The sequence below is a fragment of the Grampus griseus genome, assembly GCF_964374135.1.
Source record: "Grampus griseus genome assembly, chromosome: 11".
In the NCBI taxonomy this organism is placed as follows: Eukaryota; Metazoa; Chordata; class Mammalia; order Artiodactyla; family Delphinidae; genus Grampus; species Grampus griseus.
Genome location: NC_139005.1, coordinates 87151042 through 87172618, shown reverse-complemented (window position 1 = coordinate 87172618; position 21577 = coordinate 87151042). Strand labels below are relative to the sequence as shown.

Below are 21577 nucleotides of genomic sequence, written 5' to 3'. Positions count from 1 at the left end.
CTCTACTGATCCACTTACACCCTCTTCCAAGCCTTTCCTGATCCCCTGACCAGGTAAGAGCTCTTCCTTCTCCAAACCGGTGCACCTGCTACTTCCAGTCTGTGACCAAGTTCCATCCTCCCTCTATTGTGAATATATCCTGATTCTCCCCGCATCTCCATCTCCATTGGCCCCAGGGCCATAATCTCACACCTGGATTGCTGCAATGGCCTCACTGCCCCTGCTGCCAGGCATGCCTCACCTCAACCACTCCTTCATGAAGACTCCAGACAAAGTCCAAACCCACCAGGTTCTGCCTTCATTCCAGCTCACCTCTCGTCGTCCTCTTCCTCTCCCAATCCCATCAAGTATTGAAGGGTATTACCACTTTTTAAAAATGTGCTAAATTGGAGAGTCAAAAAATGACCTGTGCCTCTTTCTTCCATTTGAGCATCAGGCTTTTTCATCTATCAAATGGGGATAACGACACTGTTTCAACCTATCGTCCAGGCTCTGCCCCCCGCTTGATGTCCTCCAGGAGCATCACCCTTTTCTAGCACATTCTCTTCATCGACAGACGTATCCTTCAAATCCTTTGATGGCTCTTCAGAGAATTCTCAGAAAACCCAGTTTCCAGGCTTTTGTGGTTATCTTATGGTCTCCCAAGCAATATATTTGCGTGGTTAGAATCTTTAATTCCATTGTGAAAATACTTTTTCTCTAAAAATATGTGATGGCCAAATCCTCTCCTCCTCCTCCAGAAAGAGAGAAAGGTCATTTCAAATAAAGCACGAAGAGGAAAGGAAGCCTGTTAGGAGTTGGGGGTGGGGGATGGGTGGAGGCCCTGCTGCACCACATCGCTCTCTGCCCAACTGGAGGTCAAGACTTTTCCCACTCTGAGCAAAGAAAGCTGTCGCAGACAGCACCTCCTCCTTCCAGCCGCAACAAAAACCTGTGGGAAGGGAGTTTGCTTTTTTTTTAAGTGTTTCTTATGGGCTGCAAATTACAAATTATTCTCCTTTCCTTTCACCAAATAATCAGCTGGTCCCTGAATCTGAAAGCCCAGCACAATTTAGTTTGAGTCTCAAAATGCAGGGTCGGTTCAGCCCTGCTAAGGCTGTTCAGCTTTTAATTTCTGGAGCAAGACTCAGCAAACAGTCAAACACTTTTGTGGAGCTGTGAGAGTTGAGCTTCACTGTTTGATAAATGGGCAGACGGCAGGCAGCCCCTCTTTCTTTTTTTGTATGGATTCAATGAAGCCTGCCTAAAGAACACCACATGCTGTTCTAGCTACTGATCTAACATTCCGCAACATCCCAGCCTTCCAAATTCCCTTTAATTACTCAGGAATCCCACCCTCTGCTCTTTCAGCCTGGGCAGACGGGGCTGGGGTCTCCACGGGCCAGGCAGGGGTGGGATGCGGAGAAGCTCTGGCGATCCAGTCTCTCTGGGGCTGCTGGCATCCTTTTTTAGGTGGTGGTCAGGTTATTCATCTCTTCCGTCCGTTCTTCTCTCCATTATACACATGGCTCCAGGTGGAAGGAAACTCAGCACGCAGGGTACCCTGACATAATTTTGTGGTTGTAGTTTTTTAAGAAACATGAGTGAGTTTGGGGCAAACGTTCCTGAAATGGCATCTTCAAACCACAGGCCTCATTTAAGATAAGGAAGGGGAAGAGTGAGAAGAGGAACTGACACCCATTGGGCATCAGTAGGCACCATGCACTAGACAAAGTATTTTACTCTCGGTATTAAATTTATCCTAAAAACCACATTGGAGGAGAATATGATGGTCCTCGTTTCACAAATAAGGAACCGGGGTCTAGGGTGATACAGGCTGCTCGGATTCACAGACGCCAGCGAGTAGAAGCAGCAGGGATCCAGTTCCACTGTCTCCCGTTCATCACTTTCACCGACACCCAAGGGAGCCAGCAAGGGTCCACTGACTGTGCACGAAACCCTCAGCATTCTCTGTGGGTGTCACCTCAAGAGACACCTTCAGAGCCACAGAGCAAAGCCACTCGGCCTCATTACTCTACAGAGAGGCCTTGTTTGACTTTGACCCCAAGTCCTATGGTCTTGCTTGATCCAGCTTGATCTCCCAACTTAGTCATCAGGGACGCTCTGAAAAAAGGCTTTTGGTTGTTCCCCAAAATTCAATCCACCCTCAGTAGGCAAGGATTTGCCACCAACAGGAACTGATCCAAAAGAAGTTCCAGTGTAATGGAATCAGTGGATATTCTCCCCCACTCCAAGGGAGACAAACTCGTGTGTACAAAGAATCAAGTATGCTTAAGACGGTTTTAAAACAAGAGCTCCCGGTCTCATTTCAGAGGTCATCTGGGTGTGGGAAAAAGAAAAGGGGCTTTTCAAGCAGCAAGAAATTATAAATTCAGTACAATGGCAAGTACTTGTGCCTTCTCTTAAAAAACACACACAACGATTTTTTGAACAAGAGAGAGAAATGGTTAGGGAAAGAGGTTAAAGGGATTCTAATTGTCACAACTTTAAGTCTGAAAGTGGGGTGCTCTCTTTGTTGGCAATAGACCTTGAGCCTTTTTCAGAGAAGAAAAAATAATTAAGCCTGGTAGTATGAATAAGTTTTCCTAAACACTTTCCATCAATGCTACCATCTTGAAATGGGTGCTTGCCAGAGTCATTTTACTATGCTGGGATAACTCTATCCATTTAACAATTTTGGGAGGAGTAACACCTACTGGGTGCCAGGCACTGGAGGGTGAGGTGGGTTCTACCCGGCTGCAGGTTCCACAGGAAATCCCACAAAAGAAATTTTTAAAAATTACAAGAAATTTACATCTAGAGCAATGAGACAGAAATGGAATTTCAGATTATGCATACGGATTGATGAAGGATTCCGAGCAAACACCCATGGCTAGAGAGGTAACGATCTGTTGCCCCCCATAAGTACCGTGGGTAACAATTCCAAGAAGTCCAAAAATCTATATGTGAGCCCAGTATTGTCCTTGGGATGTTGGGAGGATGTGTCATGTCTGTGAGTGTGAGAAGAGACAGTCATCATACACCCATTTAGCTAGAATGTGGTGAGTTACATAAGATAGAGGTTAAGTCAAAAAGGGAATAATTCTGAAGATGATAATACGAGAGGGTGAGGGTGGTGATGGTAGCATGTGTGTGATGTGGGAAATTTTTAGAACAATTGTTCTCAAAATTGTTCAGAAGGAAGAGCAGCTAGGAAGGTTGAAACATTCATATGTTAGTGATGATATATTAAAAACATGATGTATTAAAGTCATGAAATGTTGCGATGGTAAACTGAAATCATAATTAGAGCTAAAGTGCACTGAGTGTTTATACTTACCAGGCACTGTGCTAAGGCAGCCCTTTTAACAGTCATTATCTCAACAGTCCTCAGGTGGTTGGTGCCATGTCCCCATTTTACAGAGGAGAAAATTGAGGCTCATAGCTATTAAGAAAGCTCCTGAGTTCACACAGCTGGTAAATGGTGGAGCTGGGATTCAAACCCACACAATTTGATTTCTGAGCTTTTACACTGCACATCAGTAAAGACGTGTGAAGTAACAAAATATGGAATCTGGTGTGAAATCAGACATTCTGACATCACAGCAGATACTAAGGGTTAAGAAAAACATATGCAAGAATTTAAAGTAGAAGGAAACTGTCCATGTGCTTAATTTCTTTCCTTTGCAAATTGCAAAAAGACCATCCCTGAAGAATCCTAAAGATGCCTCAAGAGTACCTTTATCTCCCTCTGTGTCCCTCCACAGGTGCGCAAGCAACCTGGGGTCAGGGCAGATTGTGAGCGCTCTTGAGGAAGAGGGCAGTCATGTAAAACGAGAGGAACCTTTAGCCTTATCTCTGTTCCAGGCATATGTGGCTGAAAGAAGCATAGGTCCCCAGAACACTGTTGTCTGTCTGTCTGTCTGTTTGTTTCTTGCATTGCTCAAGCATGGGCGGCGGGGAGGAAGGAGCCACGTATTCAAGGAAGCAACATCCACAGCCCAAATGGCTAAGTACCTCAAGCCCTCACGGGGAAAAGGCAGGATATAAATAAATTCAATTCATACAAGTACATCTGCCGCCCCAGATTCCCTTCCTCCTGTCTCCCTACCTCTTACTGGAGGTGGGGGGGGGGTCCCTGCCCAGCAGGTGGCATCCACTGGTCTCCCCCCTTCCCCTCAGATCCAGCCCTGCCACTACACATCGGACCTTGGGAAGCCCACTCAATCTCTTTGACTTTTAATGTCCTTGTCTGGAAAATGAGAAGGTCTCACCAATAGATCTTTAAGTTCCCTTAATAGATTAAACTTCTTTACATTGAGGTGTTAGTAACTGGGAAGTATTAATGAATTACCCTGCTCTTTTGTAGTTGCATTTCCACAGACTTAAACGAAAGGAACTGAGGATTTTTAGATATCGGCCAGCCTTCGGGGGAGGTGTATTTCCGAGGTTAAAGTCGCACTGTGTCACAGCTGTCTAGTTGCCTATCCATGAAACAGCCTCTTCCTGACAAGCTCAACAAATCTTTGACCATAAATCATGTTATCCCACACAGTCTAAGCTACTCACTTGGTGCACTTATGCTTCCTCCCGTGGGCTCCACATTTGAGAGTACACCCTGCACTCTCTTAGGATCCTGGGTTCCATTTTATAGTCGTGACACAAGAAAGCACACATGGAGAGAAATGGGTGAAGGTGATCAAAAGGTACAAACTTCCAGTTATAAGATAAATAAGTCCTGGGTTGTCATGTACAACCGTCATGTACAGCATGCTGACTATAGTTAACATTATTGTACCGTATGATCGAAAGTTGTCAGGAGAACAGATCTCAAAAGTTCTCATCACAAGAAAAAAAAATGTGTAACTCTGTGTGGTGATGGATGTTAACTAAATTTATTGTGTTGATCATTTTGCAGTACATACATACATCAAATCACTACGTTGTACACGTAAAACTAATACGATGTTAGATGTCAATTAGATCTCATTTTTTTAAAAGAAAAAGGATACGTGGATTTCTGAAATGTCCTTATGTGGATAAAATGGCTAGTTGTCTGCCCCTTTCCCTTGCTAACCGAACTCTAATTTTTTATTCCCGGAGGCGATGGACTACATTCTCCCGCCTCCCTGACAGCCAAGGGCAGACAGTGAGACAAAAGGGGAAATCACTGGGCAGGGCTCTGGGAAAGCTTCTAAAGACAGCTGACTCAGCTGGAGTTTTGACCTTTCTCTCCCTACACCCTGTTTTCTACTTCTTGCCTGGAATTTAGGCTTTGTTGTCCAGCAGTCACTTTGGACCATGAGGTGACCTAGAAATTAGAAGCTATCTGCTAAGAATGGCAGAGCACAGAGAGAGAAGGAGCCCAGGTCCCTGATGCTCTTATAGAGCTGTTATACTAGCATAGGTTACCTTCTTTTAAACTTCTTCTATGTGAAGAAAAGTAAAACCACAAATTTATTTAAGCCAGTGTTTGGGAATGAGGAGAGGCATCTCTTACACACAGCCCCAATACAATTCCTAACTGATACACCTTCTGATGTCCACCCAGGATTTACCTCATAGGAAAGGTTCCAGGGACCCTGGAATCAGCTATCTCATCTTTAAACAGGAACAAAAACCGGCATCTAGTTCACAGGGCTGTGTGAGGATTAAATAAGGTAATATGTGCAGAGGGCTTGGCCCAGTGCCTGGCAAAGAGTGTCAGTGTTACTGTCATTATGATTTCTCATTGAAAAGTGTTTCCAGTTCATATGGTAAAGACCCTCACACCTTTGTAGACTAACTTCCCCACGTGATAGATGGAGGGACTGAGGTTCAGACAGGGAAATGGGACCTGTCCAGGGTAATACAAAGAGTAAGAGTGACAGATCCTCAAATTCAGGGCCCAAAACCTGCCGTTATTGGAAACACCTCGCCTACTGCACATGGTGGACCCTCAGTAAAAGTCTGTGGAAGAAGACATTCTTTTGCCTTTAATCCTCCACCAGAATGCCTGTTTCAAATGCGTGGAAAGCAATCCAATTAGGAAGAGATATTCTCTTAGCTCAGAAATCTGAGGTCCAGTTTTTCTTTCCGAAAAAGCTTAGCTCTTGCTAAGTGCAGTTATGCTCCATCTCTGGGCAGGTGGAGTTTTTAGCTTCCAAAAGACCAGTGGAAAAGCAGGAGAAAGAAGCATTTGGTGAAACTGAAACACTCGCTTCAGCTTCCACGGATCCCGCAAGTCTGCAGGTTAGGAGAAGGCAATACTAGGTACCTAGAGGTACTCCGGGATTGACCTGGTTCTCAGGCTGCCCTCACTCCCCACCCCGAGGAGGCAGTGGTTTCCTCCTCTGCGTCCCTCCGATGCTGGGTGTTCATAGCTCAGGGGGCACATCTGCCATCTTGCTTTGCAGTTTCTCACATGCATATGTCCGTTTGCAGCCTCCTCTCCTAGATGACTCCATTTCCCATCTCCTGAGATAAATGCATACCTAATAAATACATACCTAAGGTTCACTTGGGTGAATCCAAGTGTTGAGGGGGAAGCAGAATGGGAAATACTGGCAGGAGGGTTCCTAGTGCCTGGAACACCCTGGGGGAAAGATCTGAGGGGAAATTTCTCAACTGCAGTGACCAGCGAACTTGACCCTGAGAGACAGGCTGAGACTTCACTCCCAAATTTGATCATATGGAGGTGCCCAAGTGACTGCTAATGACAACACCAAAGTCAAAAGGACAACTGTTTACACAAAACCTGCCTCTACACATAGGGACCGTACCCCCAAAATAAGTTGCTCTGTGTAAATGAGACAGTTAAGTACAGGGACTCTAGAGCCAGACTTCTCAGGGTCACATTCTGAATCACACATCTACTTACTGGCTGTTTGACCTTGGGCAAATTACCTAACTTCTCTGGGACTCAGTTTACCCTTGTATGAAATGGGGATAATAGTTTCTACCTCATAGAGTTGTTTGGGGGATTAGACAAGGTTGACATATGTCAAGTGCTTAGAACAGTGCCAGGTAATAGAAAGCACTATGTAAGTGTTCGCTATTTTTATTAATTTTATTAAACATCTGTGAATGCTGCATTCATAATTAGATATAGCTAGACACTTCTAATATCTGTTAAAAAGAATTGTCTTTAATAAGCTTGGGTAATTTATGTGAGTATGATGTCATGTGTAGGTCAATTCTGATATTACCTTGTGTTTGTTTCAATTTACAGTTGTGTTGCTCTCTAAACATTTATTTCACTGCTTTTGCTGGAGAACTAGGGGTATCATTTTGGAAGTGTTTTTTCTCACCCTGACAAGCCTGGAGGCACCAGTAGCAGGAAGGAAAGGTTAGGGAAGAGCAGAAGGTCAGACCACTCTCCCCTCCCCCACTGCAGGTCCCCAGGCCACACGTGGTCAGTCCTGAGGTGGGGGGGAGGGGAGGAGTTTTCAAATGGATGAGAGACTGTAGGTTTCAACTAGAGCACTGCACTGGACTTTAGTGTCTACAAGAGCACCTAAATTATTGAAAAGAGGCTTGTTTTCTGTTTTATTGGAGTATAAACTGCTTTACAATATATTGGAGTATAACTGCTTTACAATGACGTGTTAATTTCTGCTGTATAACAAAGTGAATCAGCTGTACATATACATATATCCCCATATCTCCTCCCTCTTGTGTCTCCCCCCCACCCTCCCTATCCCACCCCTCTAGGTGGTCACAAAGCACCGAGCTGATCTCCCTGTGCTACGTGGCTGCTTCCCACTAGCTATCTATTTTACGTTTGGTAGTGTATATATGTCCATGCCACTCTCTCACTTTGTCCCAGCTTACCCTTCCCCCTCCCCGTGTCCTCAAGTCCATTCTCTACATCTGCTGAGGCTTGTTTTTATAATCAATAACCGAAAAGCTATTAAACCTGCCACAAAACCATCAGGGGTCAGGGAAGGGAGTTTGGCCGTAACACGGTTGAGAAACAAAGCAAAGCCATTTTCTGTTTGCACATCACCAAGGTGGGCCTGTTCCATACCCGTCACACTCGTGGGGGCTCCTCTGGGCTTCTCTAAGAATAAAAGCGTAACACGAGGCATTCAGAGAGCCGGTCAGAACCCTCCAGCATAAGGCCAGAGCCATAGGGTGAATCCTCAGTGGAGAAGCAAGAGTGGTGGGCAGTGGGAGGTCAGCTGGAGAGCACAGCCCTTCAGCCAGTGTGGACAGAGATCCAGGGGGTCTCCCCCCAAACCCACCACCGGACCCCTTTCCCCCAGCGTATGGATGACTATCACAGCACAGGACACTGATAGCTGGGAGGAGCCTTCAGAGAGCACCAGCTGGTCAAAAAGACTCCTGTTGCCTTTCCTCTAGATACCCTCCCCCTCTGTCCCCCTCCCCCGACCCTGGAGGAGTCAGAAGAGGAGACAAAGAGTCCCCCCCTTCCCTTTCACAGAGCAAATTTGGAGGCATCGTTGGGGGAGGTCTGCCTTCCATGTGAGATGGAAGTTTTAAATTGGACAGAACTGGGCTTTTTCATAGCTGAGAATGAGTTTTAATTATCCAGCCAAGACTGATATGATGGCTGATGCTATGGGATTGCCCTGCAATGCTGTCAGAGGGCAGAGCAGGAATGACGGACAGAGGACTCTGAAGGCAGCTCTTTAAAGTAAGTGAAAATACAACCAGTTTCCATTGGTACCTCAACAAGTTCATCCCTACTCAGTAAATGGACTAATGGAAAGTGGATACAATGCCAATTTCGTATGGTGACCATAAGGCTTAAGCAAACTGCCACATGTCAAACGATTCCTGGTGTTCTTAGCAAACAGCAATAATGTAAATCATTCAATCTTCAAATATCTGAAGATCTATTATGTGCCAGGCACCATTCTGGGGGCTAGGGATGCATAGTGAACAAAAAGGTCCTCATGGAGCTTCTATTCTAGAAAAAGAGATGGACAAAACGCAAGCAAACTACAAAATATATATGTTACATATTTATTAGTTACATGTATTAATAATTATATATTATATGTAATAAAATATATAGATAATACTACAATATATAGATAACTATACATATATATTAGTAACATCATATATATATAGTAGTTCAGACAGTGGTAAGTGCTATAAAGAAAAATAAAGTATGGTAAGAAGATAGAGGAGTTAGAACGGAATGCAGCCAATTTTAGAAAATAGTGATTTCTTCCATTGATAGAGAACTTTACAGTTTTAAAAAACATTCTCATAAGCACTGTCTCATTTTATCCCTGGAGTAATCTGGGACACTTCCCATCTAAAGGTAAGGAAACGGGAGCTCAGAAAAGTGAAGTGACTCCAAGTTGGATGACCTTTCATCACCCCAGCCAACAGCAAAAGCAGGCACAAGAAGTCAGTTCAGCTAGCAGCCTCAGGACGCTCTGCAATTCCGAAATTAATTCCAGGACCCAAAGTCAATACATTACTGCAAGCTAGTGCTTTTGGAGCTTGCCCACGGTGTTGGAGAGGGGATTTTTATTTCAGACCTTACTTGCAGCAAAGCAATCGCTGCCATCCACTTTACCAAGAACAGGATCCCAGCCAGGCGACATGGGGACAGCTTTACCACTGATGTCTGTTTCACCTCAGCCCACTTGCAAGCCAGGTGGGAAGACGACCACCAATCTAATTTTTCTCTAAAACCTAAGCTGAAATAGTGAACTTTGCCTGCTCTAAGCTAAAAGTTCAGAGATGAATCATAAGTTTGGATGGCTCGGCTCAGAGGAAGACTGTCCACGATTACACTCCAAGGTTTTACAGAACTAGTCCCTTTCTCCAAGGAGGTGGCAGCTGCAGTGTGCCGGGAGCCCTCAGGAAGGGAAAATGTGTCTGGGATTTCAATTCAACAAGCTCAATGCGAAAACCCTCAGCAGGTACCTTCTGTCCTCCGTGGCTGGAAGGACAGCCCCAATTTCCAGTGTACTTGAAGTTGATGGCAAGGCAGCCGCAGAGAGCTTTTGCATTTGTGCTTTAATTTCAGTTAGAGTATTGCCTTGTTTTGGGACTGGAGATAAGAGAGAGTTCGGATGCTTTTTTTTTTTTTTTAACATCTTTATTGGAGTGTAATTGCTTTACAATGGTGTGTTCGTTTCTGCTTTATAACAAAGTGAATCAGCTATACATATACATATATCCCCATAGCCCCTCCTTCTTGCGTCTCCCTCCCATCCTCCCTAACCCATCCCTCTAGGTGGTCACAAAGCACCCAGCTGATCTCCCTGTGCTACGCGGCTGCTTCCCACTAGCTATCTGTTTTATGTTTGGTAGTGTATATATGTCCATGCCACTCTCTCACTTCGTCCCAGCTTACCCTTGGATGCCTTTTATTTATTTATTTATTTTTTGCGGTACGCGGGCCTCTCACTGTTGTGGCCTCTCCCATTGCAGAGCACAGGCTCCAGACGTGCAGGCTCAGCGGCCATGGCTCACGGGCCCAGCCGCTCTGTGGCATGTGGGATCCTCCCGGACCGGGGCACGAACCCGTGTCCCCTGCATCGGCAGTCGGACTCTCAACCGCTGCGCCACCAGGGAAGCCCTTGGATGCCTTTTTAAATGACTATTTTGGAAGCACCTGGCACTGTAATTCTTCTTAGAGAGGAAACTTATTATTTGGGAAAATACTCTGAAAAGCCATTTGGATTAAATGAGACTTGTGGGCATAGATGCCAGCAGGAAGCGAGGACTAGAGAATAGAGGAAATTTGGTGGAGGTTGTCCAAGAAGGAAGGAGAGGGAGAGTGCAGGGGGCAGCAGGAGGCGGTAGAGGAGGACAGGAGAGGCAGCAGAGCAGAGAGGGCAGGACCAGCTGCGGGGAACTGGCAGGAGGGCCAGGGAGCGTTTTGGGATGGGGATGTCTGTTCCATGGGACCACGTTTGGGATGTAAACTACCGCTGCACACTTCAGTCTCCTAGGACGCTTTAGTCTACATGGATGCTTTCTGTGGACTGCCTTGTGCAAAGCAAAGAGGACCCTGAATTTCATCCCTAGCTCATGATGGTACAGAACAGGGCTGTCCACTAGAACTGTCTGTGGAGATGGAAATGTTTTATTTGCACTGTCCAATATGGTAGCCTCTAGTTCCATGTGGCTACTGAGCATCTGAAATATGGCTAGTGTGACTGAGGAACTGAATTTTAATTTTGTTTAAGTTAAACAACTGGGTGTGGCCAGAGGTTACTGTACTGATAGCACAGGTGTGGAGAGAGGGGGTATATGCAGAAAGAGGAGTCCCAAGTCAAGGTGACCCTGAGGATGCAAACACCCTGGGACTTGCTGAAATCTTGGTGGCAGATTTGAGACTTGAAATAGGAATGGAACTGGGATGCTGGGAGGAGAGGAAGAGTTAAATCGATTTTACCTAGATCACAAGGTCAAGGAAACCCTGAGCTGACAACAGAGTTACAAAAGAATTTGAGAGAAAAAGGAATAGAAGGTCCTTACACAGGCAAACTGGAGTTTCTAGAAATGCTGGATTTTTTTGTTTTTTGGTTTTGTTTTTGTTTCAGAATCTAAGTTAACAAATGGCTATCTGTATCTGTGCACAAGCATCTCATAGAAAAGTCATAATAACAGTTGTAATGGCACATGGTAGGTGTTACCAAATACCTGAGTGACCAGATGACTGAGTGCACAGTACCCTACATCAGCCCGCCACCCTCTCAGGTGAATCTTGCAACATCCCAGGAAGAAGGCAGGGGTTAATTTCCATTTCACAGCTGAGAGGACTGAGTCTCAGAGAGGTTAAGTGATAAGTCCAGGAGAGCTAGGATTCTTGGTCTTTTGGTTCACCCAACCTGACTCTCCATTTCGGCCTCTGGGAGGGAGCGTGTAGATGCAAGAGAATGTTCCAGGATCCCAGACACAGGACAGGGATGCACTCCTGCTGTGCTCTTCCTTCTCCCACTGCTGAGAGGCTCTCAGTGCCCCTCTCTAGACTGGGAGCCCCTCCACAGCAGGACCCATACCGGGACCCCTCTGAGTCTCCACTGCCTGACACAGTGCACGCCACACAGCCAGTCTCAGCCAAGACTGCCCGGCTGAAGAAATGAACGAAAGAAACAGCAAAGGTGGTTTCGCCACTGATTTTTTAAAAAATTCTTTTCACTTTGGAGAAGGAACACTAACCCATCACACAAGCATTTTTCCCTTCCTAAGTCACCACAGAGCATCTTCCCATGTACTGAGTGGAGCCAATTCTCAGCCACTCAGTTTCAGACTCTCTGGGGTGGTTGGCTCAGGGCTAACATTGCCCTTTGTTTTTTCTTGCTGATGATTTATCTGTTGAGGATCTGAAAAGTGAATTTCTGAAACATTGACCCCTTCCTGCCGTTTCAGTCCTTGTGACGCTTGCACTCAGAAAACTGGTAAGGAACAGTGGTGCAGGACAAGCTTGCCTATTTTTTATTAGCCGATGTGGAAAAATAGTTACACACAGGAAAAAGAAGCTAATAAAAGGAGAAAGAGTTTAGATGTATTAACTCAAATTAAATTGAATATTTTTGGGGTGTAAAAAAATCTAGATCTTTATCAAATAAACACATGATGCGTCTTCAATTGAGTCCCAATAGCCTTCCTTGGCCAGCTGAATATGAATGACCAATGGTGATGATTTTTTGTAGAGAGAGCCCTGAGTGTGGGATGTATTTTTAGCATAAGTGGATAGAGAACAGTCAGGCCTGCAGTGATATTACAAACAGTCCACCCCCAGCTGAGGACTCCCAGACCTCCAAGCTATGATACAAGGCCACTTCCCAGTTTCTCTAAGGCTCTCACATTACCAAGCCAAGCAGTTTGCCCGTCCCAGGCTCACTGACATATACATAACACACTTGCAAGTTCAATATTTGCCGCTCAGAGAAAAGAAGTTACTGTCTGCAAATTAAGTACCAAGGAAATTCAAGGTAGACATTCACTTTTACTTTACAACGTGTCTGAATTGTTTGAAATATTTAATACTTTGGTATTACTCTGTTTTGGTATTTGGTTTGGTATTACTCTGTTAACAACTGTTTGAAATTTTTACAGCAAAGTAACCAACGTATTTACTTTGGTAACCTAAAAAAAAAATTAAATGATTTAAAACATGATTAGGAACTGTGCATAAATTACTTAGAAGTAGGGAAGAAAAGGAAAAAGCCTGGTGAAGTTGGACTCACCTTTCCAAAGCTGGCAGCATTGACGGGCTGGGTGTCATTCTTCTCACAGAAGTCCAGGTAATGCATGTAGAGGGCACTGCGAGGGATGCAGACCCCTTCTGCAATCTCATAGTTCTCCTCCAGCCTGGGGAAATAAAAGCCCAGTGAATAAACCCAAGAAAGAAGGATCAGTTCTTTCTTGTCCTTCTCCAGAGCTGGGCAGACCTGAGAAATAACTCTTTTCTTACAGATGGGGAAACCAAGGCCCACGAAGACAAAACAGTCTGCCTAAGGTCAGGAACGGAGTTAGCAGGTTAGCAGGATCAGACCCCTGGTCCCTTTGGGTATGACCTCAGGTCACTTTTCCGGTCCAAATTCCCAGTCCCTTTCCTCTGTGTTGTCATTGGCCTGACCACATTCTGGGTGAATCAGATTCCCCCAAACTCCAATAAATGATAGAGGATATTGCAGGTGCCCCCCTCAGCCTAGCTACCCACTGTGTAGCCATTCCTGATAGGTGTTAGAATCTTGGGGCTTCTTGGCTAACAAGAGCAGCAGAGTGAGATAGCCTGGGAAAACAAATGCCCCGGCACAGGCTGGATAGCTAGACGGCCACTAACCCACTGCTGAGGGAGGTTATATGACCACAGCAGGGAGCTGAACTGCTTGTTTCCTTTAGGCTCACCTTCCCTGCTGTACTGGGATTATATGATTCTACACCCATTGTCTTCTTAATGACTATAGGTTAGGGTTTCAGGGTAGGAACTTTTCCATCTGGATTCAAATCCCAGCCTTACTACTTGCTGGCTTGGTGACCTCGGGTAAGTAGGTTACTTAACCTCAGCCCTCAGTTTCATTTTGGAGGTACTGACTGTAACCGCCTCTCAAGGTTGTCATGACAATCACATGTAACGTGTGCCATGCATCAGCATGGGGCCTGGCACATGGTGAGAGCTTAGTAGGTGTTAGACCTCATTATCATCCACTTTCCTGCTCCATAAAACATTTTTGGGCACTCAAGATGTCCAGAATTTGTGCTTGATACTGGGAACATAAAAGTAAACTTGATACAGTTTTGGTTTTTTTTTCCCTCTTTAACCCAAACACCAGAATGTAGGCATCCAATCATCAAGTTCCCCCTCACCACCATGTCAGCCGTGAAGAAAACAGAAGACAACAAACAACACACTGGTGTCCATTGTGGATGTCAAGGCCAACAAGCACCAAATTAAACAGGCTGTGAAGAAGCTCTATGACATTGACATGGCTAAGGTCAACGCCCTGATCAGGCCTGACGGAGAGAAGAAGGCATATGTTTGACTGGCTCCTAACTATGAGGCTTTGGATGTTGCCAACAAAGTTGGGATCATCTACACTGAGTCCAGCTGGCTACTTCTAAATATAAAAGTTTTCACTGTTAAAAAGAAAAGAGGGCTTCCCTGGTGGTGCAGTGGTTGAGAGTCTGCCTGCCGATGCAGGGGACGTGGGTTCGTGCCCCGGTCCAGGAAGATCCTACATGCTGCGGAGTGGCTGGGCCCGTGAGCCATGGCTGCTGGGCCTGCACGTCCGGAGCCTGTGCTCCGCAACGGGAGAGGCCACAACAGTGAGAGGCCCGCGTACCGCACAAAAAAAAAAAAAAAAAGAAAGAAAGAAAAGAATGTAGGCGTCCAAAAGAATCAGGCTCCTTTGTCATGGACACTTTGGAAGGTTAAACATCTCTTCCAACAAAACTGCTGGGGCACGTGACAGTTTGGGGACTTCTCTTTGGGCCCCGCTGCCTTCAGAGTGTGGGGCACACACTGTTCAATAAACTCACCAATAGAAAATATTTCTCCTCTGACTGTGAACTGGATATTAGGAAACAACCCCAAGTCAATTGGAACCAAGTTTGAGGGCTAAAGTGACTGGAATAACCTTTTTCTCCCAACTGTTTTTCTAGGGGTTCAAAAATAAGGCATGATGCTAAAACAATGAATTGAATGTCCTCAAGTGGCTTCTAACTTTCTCTGAGGGCACTTGCCAAAGAAGTGGTCCAGTGCTGTTGTAACTGAAGTGGAATGAGGACACGGCTTCCCGAGGTGCCCACTTGAAAGGGCAGTGCTCATTCGGCTCATTGCAACATGTGGTTGAAAGAAAATCAGTTCAATCATTTCATATCCAAACCCCACGGATGACGCGGAGGACCAAGCAACCCGAGGAACGCTCGGACAAATGAAGATGCCTGTGCTGAGCCATCCCAGGTAGTCGCACCCACTCCCCCCTCTTCTGGGAAGGGGAACACTGAGTAACGCCTGACAATTTTTATAAGTGTGCCAGGAAATAGTTTATGCAATCCCTTCTAGGCAGCCTAATTCCTTGAGGCTGGGGTGGTGTCTGATCCACTTCTGCATTTTTAAAGTCCAACAGACTCTGTGGCACACAGCAGGTATTCAGTAAATGTTTGATGGATAGACTGTGCCAGTCATATATTCATTCAACAAATATTTACTGATCTCTTATCATCCAACAGGTGCTGGGGATACCATGGTGTGCAAGATAGCCCTTGTTTGCGCATGGAGAACAGATTAATGGTGGACAGGTGGATAAAGACACAGGTAATCTTCAATTCAACAAATATTTATTGAGTGCCAGGCAGTGTTCTAGACTTTAAGGAAACAGTGGTGAACAAAACAAAGGCCCTGTCCTGAAAGGGCTTACATTCTATGTGTCCCCAACATCATACATTGGAACTCTAAATGTATTTCCCTAAGGTTTCTTAGGACTATCCTAAGCCTCGGGGCTGGTGTGAATGGGGATCAGCCGTCTAGTTTAGCCTGGACCCCTAAATGCCATTCACAGTGTTGTTTCCCTATAAAAGTGAGTTCAAAGGTCCAAATAACCAGCTTATGCACAAGCTCGTGGGGGTCACCTGAAAAATGCAGCTTTCACAAAATGGGGTCTCACAAACATTCTTTGTTTGGCCTGAACAGTGTTGGCCCAACTTTTAAAATTCAGGACATTTCACATAAGAATCTGGATTTCTGGCTTCTTTTGAAAAGGCTGAGATCTGGCAACACTGGGCCCATATTCCCGCGTGACAATTGGGCAGAGTTACATGTGCCCTCGGGTTGGCCAGAGTCCTCACTCCTCCCTATTTTTCTTACACCCAATCTATTTTCTGTTCCTTGTCTGCCTCCTGTAGGCTCTTGTGTTGACATAAGACACAATCTATGCCCTAGTTCACTTTGCAGTTTATTGTGGGGAGAATAATGCACAGAAATAAGAATATTTAAATACTACAAACTCCCAACCACAGGTGCAGAGGAATGTGGGAAGACAGAGATTACTGTGTAGATGGGAACAGATGATTAAGGTTTCATGATGAACTGGAATTAGAACTTTGTAACAACAACAACAGCTAGCATCTGTTGAGCTCTTACTAGGTGCCAGGCATGGGGTATACATTATCTCACAATAACCATTTGATGCCCATATTTTAGATGAGGAAACTGAGGCACAGAGAGCGAAATTCATTTGCCCATGGTCATGCAGCTGGTAAATGGGAGAGTTTGTCTCACTGTGAACCACTGTGGTATTCTGCCATGGGAGATGGAGGGGGTTCCAGGCAATGAGAACAGCAAGGCTAAGAGACAAATGTGGCTCGAGCTTTGGATGATGGAGACACTGGTCTGAGTGGAGAAGAGGGCTTGTAATGGAGTATCTGAAAGGAAAGAACCATGGGGGAGGGGCATGCCGCATAAGAGAATATGGCTTGGCCTAAGAGTTTAGCAACCTCCAGAGTTGAAGAGTTACTATGAAAGTCTTATTTTCAGAAGGTAATGGAGTGTTACCCAGACAGGATTGAAAAAAATATTCAGAGACAGGAAGACCCGAGTGTTTCCAGGATGCTGTAGGAATAATAATAGTGTAATCAAATACAATAGAATACTGCTCAGCCATAAGAAGGAATGAAATAATGCCATTTTCAGCAACATGGATGGACCTAGAGATTATCATACTAAGTGAAGTAAGTCAGAAAGAGAAAGACAAATACCATATGATACCACTTATATGTGGAATCTAAAATATTATACAAATTAACTTATTTACAAAACAGACTCACAGACATAGAAAACGTATGGTTAACCAAAGGGGTAAGGGGGTGAGGGACAGATAAATTAGGAGTTTGGGATTACCAGATGCTAACTACTATACATAAAGTAGATAAAGAAGAAGGTCCTACTGTATAGCACAGGGAACTATATTCTATATCCTGTAACAAATCATAATGAAAAAATGTGAAAACTAATATATATGTAACTGAATCACTTTGCTGTACACCAGAAACTAACACAACATTGTCAATCAACTATACTTCAATTTTAGAATGTAATCAACAACAGTAACTAGCATTAATTTAAAGTTTAATATGTTGTATTTGCCAGCAATGGATTGAGACTAAAAGAACATTTAAAGAAAACAAAAACAAAAAAAAACCCAAGTCTCATAGGTTTCCTCTTAGACGACTGAGAGTGCCACTAAGCAATTTCCTTAGAAAGCTTAACTTCAGCTCTTTAGGCTACTGTGTTGTGGGATATTTTCCAGTTTAATTCATAGACAAGAACAATCTGGGAAGCTGGAACTTTGTGCATAACCAGCTGTGTGCTTTTTGCTTATATTTACTAATGATTTTCTAAATTTGATTTTGGCCAGAAAAATCCATGGACACATTCAACAAACATGCATTTCAAACCATTCAGAATTCATCTTATAAAAAGCATATGGGGCTTCCCTGGTGGCGCAGTGGTTGAGAGTCCGCCTGCTGATGCAGGGGACGCGGGTTCATGCCCCAGTCCGGGAAGATCCCACATGCCGCGGAGCGGCTGGGCCCGTGAGCCATAGCCGCTGAGCCTGCGCGTCCAGAGCCTGTGCTCCGCAATGGGAGAGGCCACAGCAGTGAGAGGCCTGCGTACCACACACACAAAAAAAAGCATATGATCCTTTAAATTATAGGGAGCCAGTTAAGTTTTTAAAGCATAGGAGTGCCAGGATCAAATTTATTCTCTGGAAAGGTCACCTTGGCACCTCTATGGTGAGTGGACAAGGAGTACTAGTGAAGACTGGCACATAGTGGCTGACTAGGTAGTACTTGTAGAATGAATGAGTGAATGAACGAACAAATGAGATCGGTTTGGAGCCACGTTAATAGTCAGGGCAGGAAATGATGGAGCATGGATTGAAGGAGTGGCTGTCAGGGCAGAGATAACACCTAGGCTGTGGGTCTCATGCTGCCAGATGTGAGGAGGGTGGGAGCAACCAAGGAAGCCCTCAAGTTCATAATTGGGTTGAATGGGTGCAAAGGGGCTCCATCCCCACGATTAAGAAAAGCTGAGGAGGTGAGTTACAGGGGCGGGAATAATGCTTCCAAATGTTGTGCTAAAGGGCATGGGTTCCCAGATAAATTCCTGGCTCCCCCCTCATTGGTTACTTTACTTAAGCCCCCTGTGCCTCCGTTTCTATTTGTTGTTTGTATGGTTCGTTTGCTCACTAAATCTGGTCAAGAAATCAGGATTAAATACAAGGTCAAGTTTAAAATACATCCCATTAAATGAATCCATAGCGGCAACAAACTATCCATGTTTGAACCGTACGGGTGTAAGTCACAGTTCACACAGGCTGAGCTAATTAAGCAGGTACCTGCCAAAGGACAGAGCCTTCTAAATAACTACATTCTTATCCACGTTTTGTTTCTCTTACTGGAGCTTCTTTGCCTCAAGGTATCTAGGTGGCTTATGACTATGAAGCATTTTAATGAGCTCTGTGAGTGAAGACACGTAATTGGAGTCAAGGGCAACTTTGATGCTTGATGAGTTTCTACAGGAATAGCATCATGACACCTTTCCCCAAACCTTCTTACAAACTCCAGAGGGTCCGTGCATGTACCGAAGTTGCTAATTGAAATGCCAGCTTCCTGACCAAGGCATGGCAGAAAGGCAGTTAATTATTTCTCTTCATATCTGATGAAATTTCCCCTTTTCCTCCTCACTTTTACAGGACATCATTAGTCTGACATGGTGAACAATACTCCATTATACCTGGATATATTTTTTTTAATGATCACCAAAACATTCTCCACGTCTTCCATTTTCTGATCTTCTATTTAACAACCTGATCATATTTGAATTGAGCCTATCCTATTATGGAGAGATAATGACCTCGGTCCACTAGCCAACATGAGTCATTATCTGCAGTATACATTTTTAAAAGACCTCCTCGCAAGGTTTCAGCATGCAGCATCCAGGAAGGTGGAAGCTTCGTATTAGCGCTTTACGGTGAAGAGCAGATGTCTCAGCGCGTAGCATAATTTCTCCCTCTGCTCTCATTTTAAACGTATGTTTTCTTCTATGTTCACGTGGGCTTTCAGTCCAGCCTCCACTTCTCGAGTCCTTGTAGACATGTCTGGGACAGAAACTTTTTTCTTCTATTTTACCCAAAGAAAAGAAAATAGGATTTTTTTTTTTTTTTACTTGCTAAACATCATAATTTATTACTGAGGTTATCAGAGAGATCTGAGACTGCAAAATATGTGAGAAAAAAAAAATCTGGCCAAACAATCAGAGCCAGACAATAGTCTAAACCCTTCAGTGGCTCCCCTCTGCCTCTCACAGAAGTTCAAATTCCTTACCTTGGCACCCAAGGCCCCCTATCTCTCTGACCCTGACTACTTCTCCTTCTCCAGGCTTCTCTGGCCTCACTCCCCTACACATACACTTCTCTCCAGCCGACGGGACTGTCTGTTGTTCCTCAAACATATCTTGCCACGCTCCCCGCTACGGTACACGTTCCCTGGCCTTCCCACCATGGGAGGGGACCCCCTCTGCTGGGCCTCACCCTTCAAGACCCAGCTCAAATTTCTCTTCCACCAAACTGTGCTTAATTTCCACCCAGCCCCAACTGCTGATCACTCCTTAATCATTTCTTCCTTGACAAATTCACATATTCATTCATTTGATAACATGTAGAGTGCTGAGTTATGTCTGTAGAGGAAGACACCTTGACTGAGCAGACACATCTTCTCCTCCTAGAGCTCTCACTGCCTCCTGGGGATTTCCACAGCTCTTCCGAACAGCTTCACTGAGAGACAGCAGTTTTACAGTCAGGGATCACTGAGTCTGAATCTTCCTCCACCACTTGCAAGCACTACAGTCTCAGGTATGTTACCTGAGCTCTCAGACTCTTGCTTCCTTCATCTGTAAAATGAGGGAAACAATACCCAACACCCATCTCCCAAGGTTGCTGTGAGGGTTAAACAAGAATCCAAGCACAGCCCTCAGCCCTCCAGCTGGCATATGCACATCACTCAATGGAGGGTAACTATTGGTATCATTCTATATTAGCGCAGAATATTCAGGTAACACCTCACATCTTAGACTGAAAGTCCTTTGAAGGCAGGGACCACTTCTATTTATGCCAGCATAGTTCCTAGCACTGTGACCTGAACATGGTCAGTAACAGTGTGGAAGGAAGGAGGCGGGGTGTGTGTGTGTGTGTGGCAAGGGCTGGGGGCAAGGAAGGAAAGCAGGCTTTTGCACAGATCAAAAAAAAGTTTAAAAAAATCTTAACACCTGGGGGGTTAAAGGAAAAGCCTGTTTATATTAACAGATCTGATTTATATTTTCAAGCGCCTACTCTCGTGCCAGAGATGTTCATATTTGCTATCACTACTCCCACAAATGGGTAACTTTATCTCCATGACATGGAGGAAGAAATGGAGAGTTGGGGAGGCTAAGTGACTTGCCCCAAACTGCTTGGCTGGGAAAAGCCCGCCTTGGAGTATGAACTCCGGGACGATGCTTCTAAAGCTCTCACTCTGTGCTAGGGACTGGCATCCATGTGCTCAGTGAGTCAGCATTACCTATTGAGCACCTACTATGCGCCAGGCACCGCAGAATACAGCAGTGAACGAGAAGACGCAATTCCTACCGTCGCCTTTAGGAAGCCGACGGTTTCTCAGGAGGAAGATGGGAACCAAGGAGAGACCACCACCAGATGATAAATAAGTACAAAATGGTGGCATTTGGCTCCTGTGGGCTCGGATTCTACAGAAGGCCAAAACAAATAAACAAAACCCACCCAATCTATTTTATTAAACTGCAACAATTAAGCCCACAGTTTGCTGCTGGGTAGACAAACACGAGTTCAGGTGGGTCCCTGGTGTTTCTCCTGGGACCTCGCTGGCCCCGCCTCCCCTTGCTTGAGGGTCTTCTTATAAGGAGTCAGGCATCTCCCCCACGTGGGTGGAGTGAGACTGGGACCATCTGCTGTGTTGAGTTGCCCTCTTCCAATAGGGGTAATAATCCTGCCTCCTCTACCCGGTTTTCGTGAGATCCAGTGAGCTCAGCCAGCAACATCAGCTGGGGTAAGCCTGGCACACCAGGGGTATTGGCTCCACCTGTAAGTTTGGTCCCTGC

General features: G+C 45.0%; 1 protein-coding gene across 1 annotated transcript in view; it reads right to left on the bottom strand.

The window, feature by feature from the left end:
* RFX4 (regulatory factor X4) overlaps positions 1-21577 on the bottom strand; it is a gene marked incomplete at both ends in the record, with an annotated part of 163897 nt that overhangs the window by 78929 nt on the left and 63391 nt on the right. Inside the window, one exon of the mRNA XM_082666389.1 lies at positions 13149-13272. Within this exon, the coding sequence (XP_082522515.1) occupies positions 13149-13272 (124 nt within the window). The remainder of the gene's footprint in view (positions 1-13148; positions 13273-21577) is intronic.